Source organism: Vigna unguiculata, chromosome 6 (genome assembly GCF_004118075.2).
Source record: "Vigna unguiculata cultivar IT97K-499-35 chromosome 6, ASM411807v1, whole genome shotgun sequence".
NCBI classification, from domain to species: Eukaryota; Viridiplantae; Streptophyta; class Magnoliopsida; order Fabales; family Fabaceae; genus Vigna; species Vigna unguiculata.
In genome coordinates, this window is record NC_040284.1 from 26709633 (window position 1) to 26718465 (window position 8833).

General features: G+C 32.1%; 2 protein-coding genes across 2 annotated transcripts; one reads left to right on the forward strand and one right to left on the reverse strand.

Annotated features, from left to right (window-relative positions):
- Positions 1-1260: 1260 nt before the first annotated feature.
- LOC114188043 (peroxidase A2-like) lies at positions 1261-4873 on the forward strand. Its single transcript, XM_028076529.1, has 4 exons — positions 1261-1524; positions 2091-2282; positions 3940-4105; positions 4188-4873. The coding sequence occupies exons 1-4, from the start codon at positions 1306-1308 to the stop codon at positions 4667-4669; spliced, it is 1059 nt and encodes a 352-aa protein (XP_027932330.1). The 5' UTR covers positions 1261-1305; the 3' UTR covers positions 4670-4873.
- Positions 4874-5457: 584 nt separating this feature from the next.
- On the reverse strand, positions 5458-7691 carry LOC114188044 (peroxidase A2-like). Its single transcript, XM_028076530.1, has 4 exons — positions 7436-7691; positions 7073-7264; positions 6194-6359; positions 5458-6092 (listed from the first exon to the last, which is right to left on the reverse strand). The coding sequence occupies exons 1-4, from the start codon at positions 7652-7654 to the stop codon at positions 5614-5616; spliced, it is 1056 nt and encodes a 351-aa protein (XP_027932331.1). The 5' UTR covers positions 7655-7691; the 3' UTR covers positions 5458-5613.
- Positions 7692-8833: the final 1142 nt, after the last annotated feature.

An 8833-nucleotide genomic window follows, 5' to 3' on the forward strand; every position in this document is an offset into this window, starting at 1 on the left:
TTGCAAATAATTTTCCTTGCTGTCATAGGTATTTTCGTAAATTCTCACACTGAATTCGAATCTCATTGTGATCTCAATTCATATCCAAATTAGAAAACTGACATCCGAAAATAAATAAATAAATATATAAATAAACATTGTTTGGTGAATTACTGTAGCACCTTAAGGTTTTCTAACAAAATCTTTCCATTCTTTCCCTACTCCTACACTAATCCTTTTAAATTGTTTAAAAACAAAACACTAATATCCGTTAACGATTATACTAATCTTGTTAATTATTTAAAAAATATTACCTACACTGTATTTTTCTCTAAAGAAGAAAATGTAAACTAAAAGAACAAAATGCAAAAGGCAAAAGGTTAGAAGAACCTTCGTACAGTGTAACACAAGTAGAAGAAACTGGCCCACATAACCAAAAGAACACCACACTTATTAGCCCACCATCAAACCTACCTATCCAAGGATATATTTACACACATAATTTTAAACGGGTTGTAAAGTAAATTGATTTTTATTTTTAGTTGATGAAATATATTATGAAGTGAGTCTAATTTTAATTTATTTTTATAAAATTAAAATTTATAAACTATGAATTATCTTATTTATATATTATAAACCGATTTTTTCTTTTCCAAACAAAGTGAACGACATGATTAATTAAGAGAATCTACACACCTTCCTCTATGATTACTAGTCAACACTAAAATAATTTCAACAATGAGAAAGCATGAACTTTAAATTTTAGTTTTCCATAGCCTAATGCTGGTTTATAATGTCATTGTTCCCAAACCTAATAATACAGTACATTTATCTAATTCTAACACAAGAGCTATCTAGCAAGTGTAGAAATCTAATTCTAATCATTAACTTTTGTTTTTGTGTCAAAAAACAGTAACATTTTCCTATTTTTGTTTCACATGCTCCAACCATATTAAGTGAAGATTTTGATTGGGATTCAAGCATTTGAACTTAATACACGAATTTTGGTCTCATCACAACATGTTTATCTGAAACATTGACATTTTCTTAAACTTCAGCCACACTTAACAGATTTTAGAAATAACATTTCAAAAAGATAATGATCGCTGCTCTTTCTTTCTGGCCCTACAATAAATCGATTCACAATTCAAGAAAGCATGATATCACACACTTACGTCATGCTAATTTATATGCTCCCTTCATTTCTGAGAAACAGTTCCATAAAATAAGTTAATACAAGAAATCCACCCAATGATCTCTATAAATAGAGGCTCGGGGTGAGATCTGAGCACAAATAAACCCAGTATTGATCGAAGAACACTCAACATGGGTTCCATGAGTGCAGTAGTAGTGGCAGTGTTGTGCGCATTTGCGATGCATGCAGGGTTTTTAGTCACTAATGCTCAGCTCAGTCCCACGTTCTACAACGAAACATGTCCAACGTTAAACGATATTGTGTTTAATGTGGTCTCAAATGCTTCCCTCACCGATCCCCGAATCGGTGCCAGCCTCCTCAGGCTTCACTTTCATGATTGCTTTGTTCAAGTACGTAACATTCTCTACATGCACACACATCTATCATGTTTCTCTCTTTACTGTACTAAACCCCTACATATTAGTAATCACCAGCTAGATTTTTTTTTTTTTTTTTCACAACCTTGAGTTTGTTTGGTTCGGAATCACTTAGACAAAGAAAAGAGCGAGTAATAATGAAAAAAAAGGAAGAAGCTTTAACTTATTATTCCGGGTGAGAAAAACTATTCTTGAATACGACAATGAGATGTAGATGAATGCAAGAGTTTTTCTGGCAGAGATAAACAAAATTTGTTCTTCTCAAACCTTGTTTCGATCCTTACAAAGGAAGAGAAAGAAAAGAGTAATGGACTCCATATTTTTTTGCTGATCCTAAAACCTAACAAACAAACGTTGACCTTTACAGCTGTCTAATTAATGGACGGTGCCTCGATAGTATATATCTATCTGTGTTTTGCAGATTAATGTTATTTTACAATATGATCTTGCTATTGATTAACTAATTTCAGTAACTAAAATATTAACAATTTAAAAGCTATAGGGGTAAATGAAGAAGGAAGTTGTTGTTTTTGTGACAGGGTTGCGATGGATCAGTTTTGCTGAACAACACTGATACCATACAAAGCGAGCAAGATGCAATTCCAAATCTCAATTCATTAAGGGGTTTGGATGTGGTGAATAACATCAAAACAGCAGTGGAAGATAGTTGTCCAGAGACAGTTTCTTGTGCTGATATTCTGGCTATTGCAGCTGAAGTAGGTTCTGTTCTGGTAAGTGTTCATTCCAAACCCTAATGGTGAATATTGACCAAAAACACTAATCGCAGTTGTTTCTTTTAGATTTAGATTCTCCCGTAAAAGAAGGTGGGATGGATTAAAAATTCTTCGTATTCAAATTTTAAATTTGTGAGTTGTGATCGAAAAAAATAAATGAAATAGTTAAAAAAAGAATCAAATTCGAAAATAACACTTTTTAAATCGGAGCTGGTAATGTACTCCGGTTAGTTGGTCGATCTCTATTATCAATAAACACATGATTTAATGAAAAAATACTCTCACTGTGATTAGGTTTTATTTTACTAAAAGTAAAATTAGAAAAGAAGTAAAACTCTTTTGGTTTACATTTAACTAAGAAGTAAAAACACTTAATATTTAAGTTCTTACCTTTAAAGATAGTATTGTTTTATTTTGTTTGTAAGTATATTATCCCTACCACTCTTCTCTAGGAAAAGTCTGGCATATTTGTAGTTTCTATATTGAGCTTGTCTGATCATATACTACACATATGTTTGAAAATGATTGGTAATCATGTTTAGATATAAGTTGTGTAAAAATTTGACTGAGTAAAATTTTCATTCTTTTATATTTAGACCTGAACTATATATATAATTGTCTTAATTAAGGTTTACATCCAATTTATTTCAGATTTAAAATAATATTCTGAAATAAAATAATTTAGTGATAGAGATTTCAAAAAATAAAAGTAGTGTTTGTTGACAATATTTTTTTTAGAGAAGTAATTGATTTTATTTCGGTAATTTTTATTATAATCAAAGTTGTAACAAATATATGACAGAAAAATTAATTATCTAGAATAGAACCTATACAATTATTTGTAAAAGCTGTCCAGAAGTTGGACAGTTGACAAGATTATATAACTTATTATTCATCCTATATTTTCTCTCTCTTTGCATTTTTCTATTGTTTTTGCCAAATTTTCAACTGTGTTTTTCAGAGTGGCTGTGCAAGGCACGGCTTCAATGATCTATTTATTAAAAACAATTGTTTAATGAAGAAAACTCGAACAATGAGCCTTAATCTACTTGCTGTCAGCTTGATGCAAGGGATATATGTTTTAATACCCCAAATAACAGGATAAGTGGTTACACAAACCTATCTGCAAATACCCTACCCAAAATATAAACTTCAAAAGAAAAAAAAATAGCATAGTTTCGAACCTTGAGTGTGAAATGGCCAAGTTAGGCACTATTTATAACTAATATCTCAAAAATTCAACTCTAGTAGGTCGGAAAAAATGGTTTTGATAATCTCAATAATATATAGTCAACTTTTGAAGCATATAATGTAGGACATGTACAATGCTTATTCCATACTCCTTTCTAGGAAAATAATAATGAACACAAGAAAAAAAAAATAGCATAGTTTCGTAAGAGTGAGACATCTTAATTAGGTGATATGTTAAAATAATTAATGAAAACACCAATACATAATATTGAAAAAAAAAATCAATGTTAGATATCATAAGTTATATACTCTCAATATATAGATATATATTACAGTAATTTATGTTAAATTTCACGGTGCAATTACTTATGGTTATGATTGAAAACCAGAAGAATATTAGGGTTATCATCATGTGAACCAGAATCTGAAACTATGATATGAAATTGAATTTATGTATTTACAGGGAGGTGGTCCATCATGGGATGTTCTATTAGGAAGAAGGGATAGCTTAAACGCAAGTCAAGCTCTTGCAAATACAAGTCTTCCAGCACCATTCTTCACAATTGATCAACTCAACGCTTCTTTTGCAGCTCAAGGTCTTAACCTCACCGATTTAGTCACTCTCTCAGGTACACACGATCGATCAGATTCACATAACAACAAAAATACATAAATAATTTTTCCATTCATTGATGATACATATATATGTAGGTGCTCATACATTTGGAAGAGCTCGTTGCAGCACATTCATAAACCGATTATACAGTTTCAACAACACCGGAAACCCTGATCCAACCCTAAACACAACTTACTTAGCCACATTGCAAGCGATATGCCCTCAGAATGCAACTGTGGATAACATCACTAATTTGGACCTCACCACACCAGATCAATTCGATAACAACTACTACTCCAATCTTCAGCAACTCAATGGCTTGCTTCAGAGCGACCAAGAACTCTTCTCCACCACCGGTGCTGATACCGTTCCCCTTGTCAACAGTTTCAGCGCTGACCAAAGTGCTTTCTTTGCCAACTTTGTAGTGTCAATGATAAAAATGGGAAACATTGGAGTGCTCACAGGAACTGATGGAGAAATTCGCACCCAATGTAATTTTGTCAATGCAAACTCCTCTGCAACATTATTATTAGCTGGTGTGGCCTCCAAAGTGAACCTTGTTGCTCAATCTAAGTAAGTTATAATATGCGTTGTAAAGGCAAAATAAAAGGTTCTAAAACCTGTGTGCTGTGTTCAAATGAATCAAATAAGTGTGGATGGCAAAGTGATTTTGCCATGTACCTCTTAGCATGCTATGTATTTACTTTCATCAATACCTTTCTCTCTTGTGTAATATAATATAAAGTCTGTATTTCTTTCTTCAAAGGCTGCAGAAGTAAAACAATATATAAATTTAAATATTTACAACATTTCATACATTTTTATATACTTTTCTATCTTCTTTAATTAGAAAAGCTTCATGATATAACCATACACACCAAATCATTTTTTTTTTAATTTAGCCAATGCTACAAGACCACTTCAGTTTTAAATATTTTTCCTAATTTTTCATTATTTAGACCAAGTCTGGGAATCTTCTGCATTGCAAAATTGGTATGAGTGTGCTTGCGCTACAATTATCAACATTTTTTAAAGCTTGTCATGCCTCGTTCCAGTTTTATTTTTTCTTGTTTTAGAACTCTGTAGCCTATTAAAGTCAACTTAAAGGCCTGCAGTTGATAAGTTTTAGAGTAAGGGTTCTCTAGAAAGTATCTACACATCTTTTGGTGTAGTCGAATTATTATATTTCTTTCTTTTTTTAAAGACCAGAGAAGTATTATCTCTGTTGGTCTTTTATTTAAAGTTTTCTACATGTATGGGAAGGGGTTAAAAAATCAGCCATTTTGTTCAGGGATAAAATTTGTTAAGAAGAAAGATTAGATATATAAAATCTTTGTGGGTTGTTCATTGCTAGAAAAACAAAGATGGTTGAAGAATAATAAGATTCAAAGTAAACACATATCAGGTGCATAGCAAAATCACGTTTGCATGCACATTTCTTTGGTTTATTTCAATATTACAGCAAAGAGGTTTACAACCTTCAATTTGCCTTGTATACAGTTCACACATTCCATTAAGTTATTAAGATTGAGAAACCATGTTTTCCTTAGGATCTTTGGACGCCACACTAGCTAATCCAAGCGAGTTTCCATTGACAAAATTACACTGGGTGCGAATTTCTCCAGCAGTTCCTGTGAGCACTCCAATGTTTCCCATTTTTATCATTGACGCCACAAAGTTGGCAAAGAAAGTGTTTTGGTTACTGCTGAAGCTATTGACAATGGGAATGGTATCAGCACCAGGAGTAGAGAAGAGTTCCTGGTCGCTCTGAAGTAAGCCATTGAGTTGCTGTAGATTGGAGTAGTACTTGTTATCAAATTGATCAGGTGTGGTGAGGTCCAAATTGGTGAGGTTATTCCCAGTTGCGTTCTGGGGACATATCAGACGCAGTGTTGCTAAGTAAGTTGTATTCAGAGTTGGATCAGGGTTTCCGGTGTTGTTGAAGTTGTATAATCGGTTGTTGAATGTGCTGCAGTGAGCTCTTCCAAACGTATGACCACCTGAATGCAGTTTGAAAAAACTTATGATCGATCACCTTCACTTTTCAAGAAACTAAACATAATTTAAGAAACTTGATGAATTTGATTATGTGTATATATACCTGAGAGTGCTACTAAATCAGTGGTGTTGAGACCTTGAACAGCGAATGATGCTTTGAGTTGAGTGAGGTTGAAGAAAGGAGCAGGGAGGTTTTGATTTGCAAGGCTTCTGTTTGCTGTTAAACTATCTCTTCTTCCTAATAGAACTTGCCATCCTGGACCTCCTCCCTGAAATACATATATTATAAAACTTTTACCATATTTTGTGTAAGGATGGTCATTAATTATTTAACAAAAGTCAAATTATGTTGTTGTTTTCCTTTTCAGATAATAAAAGAAGAAGAAAACAACTATATCTGAGTAATAAGCATTTTACACGAAACATCCAGGTCGCACATGCAACACATTGCTTAAATTATTGACTTTAATGGATAGAGGTATTATCAAAATCATTTTTGCCGTATACCAGAGTTCAGCGTGATGACAAATTGTCTTTGTAAATAAATACCTAAATACCCGAATTTCTGGGTATATATGTTACTTGAGAGGAATTTTATGGCTCTAAACTTGAAAAAAACGACTAGCTGTTTCACACTCAAGGATGTATATATTAATTAATTAAATATTGCGTAAGGTCCATTTTTCTCTTTTATATATATCTTGGAGGCAAATTTCTACACGGTTTGAGTCCATTACTTCATATGATTAATAGCGAGTCACATAAAATTATGGTATTAAAAACTATGCCCTTTCAACCACCTCATGTATATTTCAGAATTCTTTTTGGTATAAAATTTTATATTTGAATCCCAATACAGCATGTAGTTTTCAATCCATGCCATATTTGAAATCTTTAATAAACTGTAATTTTCAATACATGTGATTAGGGCATAGTAATGACAGTATATATGTTAATTAAATGATTGGGAATTTGGACTTACGAGAACAGAACCTATTTGAGCTGCAATGGCAAGAATATCAGCACAAGAAACTGTCCCTGGACAACTATTTTCCAGCGCTGTCTTGATGTTATTGACCACGTCCAACCCCCTTATCGAATTGTTATTTGGAAGTGCATCTTGCTCGCTTTCTATGGTAGCAGTGTTGTTCAACAAAACTGATGCATCACAACCCTGTCAACAACATAACACCTTCATTTCCAACCCTAACCTTAAATTTCGACCATACCTTTTCATTCTTAACGAGATTTCCCTGTTCCGATTATTTTAGTAATTAACAAGCGCAGTGGCTAGAACAAAAAAACAAGAGTCAAAAAGAATTATTCTGGAAAAACAAGTACGTACTTGAACAAAGCAATCATGAAAATGAAGCCTCACGAGGCTGGCTCCAATTCTGGGATCGTTGTTGGAAGCTTGAAAGATGACTTGAAACACAATATTGAATAGATTTGGACATGTTGTTCTGTAGAACGTAGGACTAAGCTGAGCATTAGTGACAGAAAACCCTGCATGCAAACCAAATGCACACAACACTGCCACTAGTACTACACGCATACAACCCATTTTGGCTGTTCTTGAATCTCAAGTTATTATGCTCTCACACACATCGATCCTTTATTTATAGATGAGATGAATTGGGTGGATATCTTGGAATTCACGACATCTCAAATCTTTGCATTAACTTAACTTTTTATAAATTATTTCTCATAATTAGGGTAAACTAACTTAATTTCACGTTGTATATAATTGGGTCTGATACTGACTTCTTGATTTTTTTACTGCAATTATTGTACCATGGTAGGACCAGTAAATAGTAGGAATCATTGTCTTCTTCAAATGTTATTTCCCTATTCTGTCAAATGTGGTTGGAACGCATAAAGCCACGAATTTAGAAAATGTTGTATTTTCACACAAATTATATGTGATGAAAACTGAAGTTCAAAACTTGTGTACTAAGTTCAGCATATATCTTGAATTATTCAACGAAGTTAAGAAAATATAGTTCTGTTTTTTATGACCAAAATAAAAGTTAATGTTTAAAATTATATATGTATATACTTGCTAGCTGTAAAGACATGTTTATTATTAGATACATGTACCTGCTAGGATTGTGTTGGGTTTTGGAACCGTGACACTATAACCAAAATTAAGCTAGATTTAAATGTTACGCAAGCATTCATTTTGCAGAATAGTACTGTTGTTTTTTGCAATTAACTTGTTGAGTTTGAAAACAAAAATTTATTTGCATGTGCTCTCCACTTAAAAGGTTTTTATATGGCTAACTGATAAAAACATTATCATGTGACTTTTTCAAATAATTATTATAAGTAAACATATTCTGTATAAAACAAATTATTACACGGTTAACTAGCAAAAATTTATCTTAAGTCTGATTTTTAAAAAAGGTATTATCACTATAAAAACAATATAGCGCATGATAATATCAAGTTTCTATAACTATGAAAAAAATTGCATTATCATTAAATTTTAATCTTAGTTAATTCTTAAAATATTGATTATAAATCTAACAAAACATGTGGTAGTTAAGAGTAATTAATAATTATGGTATTCTTTTAAGTTTGTTCTTTGGTCAAAGTCAAATTTCTAAAAACGAATTTTGTAACAAAGATCTTCTTCCTAGCTAGAAAGCAACCTATTTCTTAACCAGAAGAGTGATGACATTTGGATATTTTTTTGGTTTTATATATAACTATTAATAATTTTTATAACAATATAAAATGA

What these genes read in the sequence shown, in the direction of transcription:
- LOC114188043 (XM_028076529.1), top strand. Translation starts at nt 1,306, where the DNA reads ATGGGTTCCATGAGTGCAGTAGTAGTGGCAGTGTTGTGCGCATTTGCG. An exon ending in TTCATGATTGCTTTGTTCAA is followed by an intron (nt 1,525 to 2,090) that starts GTACGTAACATT and finishes TTTTTGTGACAG; the next exon opens with GGTTGCGATGGATCAGTTTT. An exon ending in CGATTTAGTCACTCTCTCAG is followed by an intron (nt 4,106 to 4,187) that starts GTACACACGATC and finishes ATATATATGTAG; the next exon opens with GTGCTCATACATTTGGAAGA.
- LOC114188044 (XM_028076530.1), bottom strand. Translation starts at nt 7,654, where the DNA reads ATGGGTTGTATGCGTGTAGTACTAGTGGCAGTGTTGTGTGCATTTGGT. An exon ending in TTCATGATTGCTTTGTTCAA is followed by an intron (nt 7,265 to 7,435) that starts GTACGTACTTGT and finishes TGTTGTTGACAG; the next exon opens with GGTTGTGATGCATCAGTTTT. An exon ending in TGATTTAGTAGCACTCTCAG is followed by an intron (nt 6,093 to 6,193) that starts GTATATATACAC and finishes AACTGCATTCAG; the next exon opens with GTGGTCATACGTTTGGAAGA.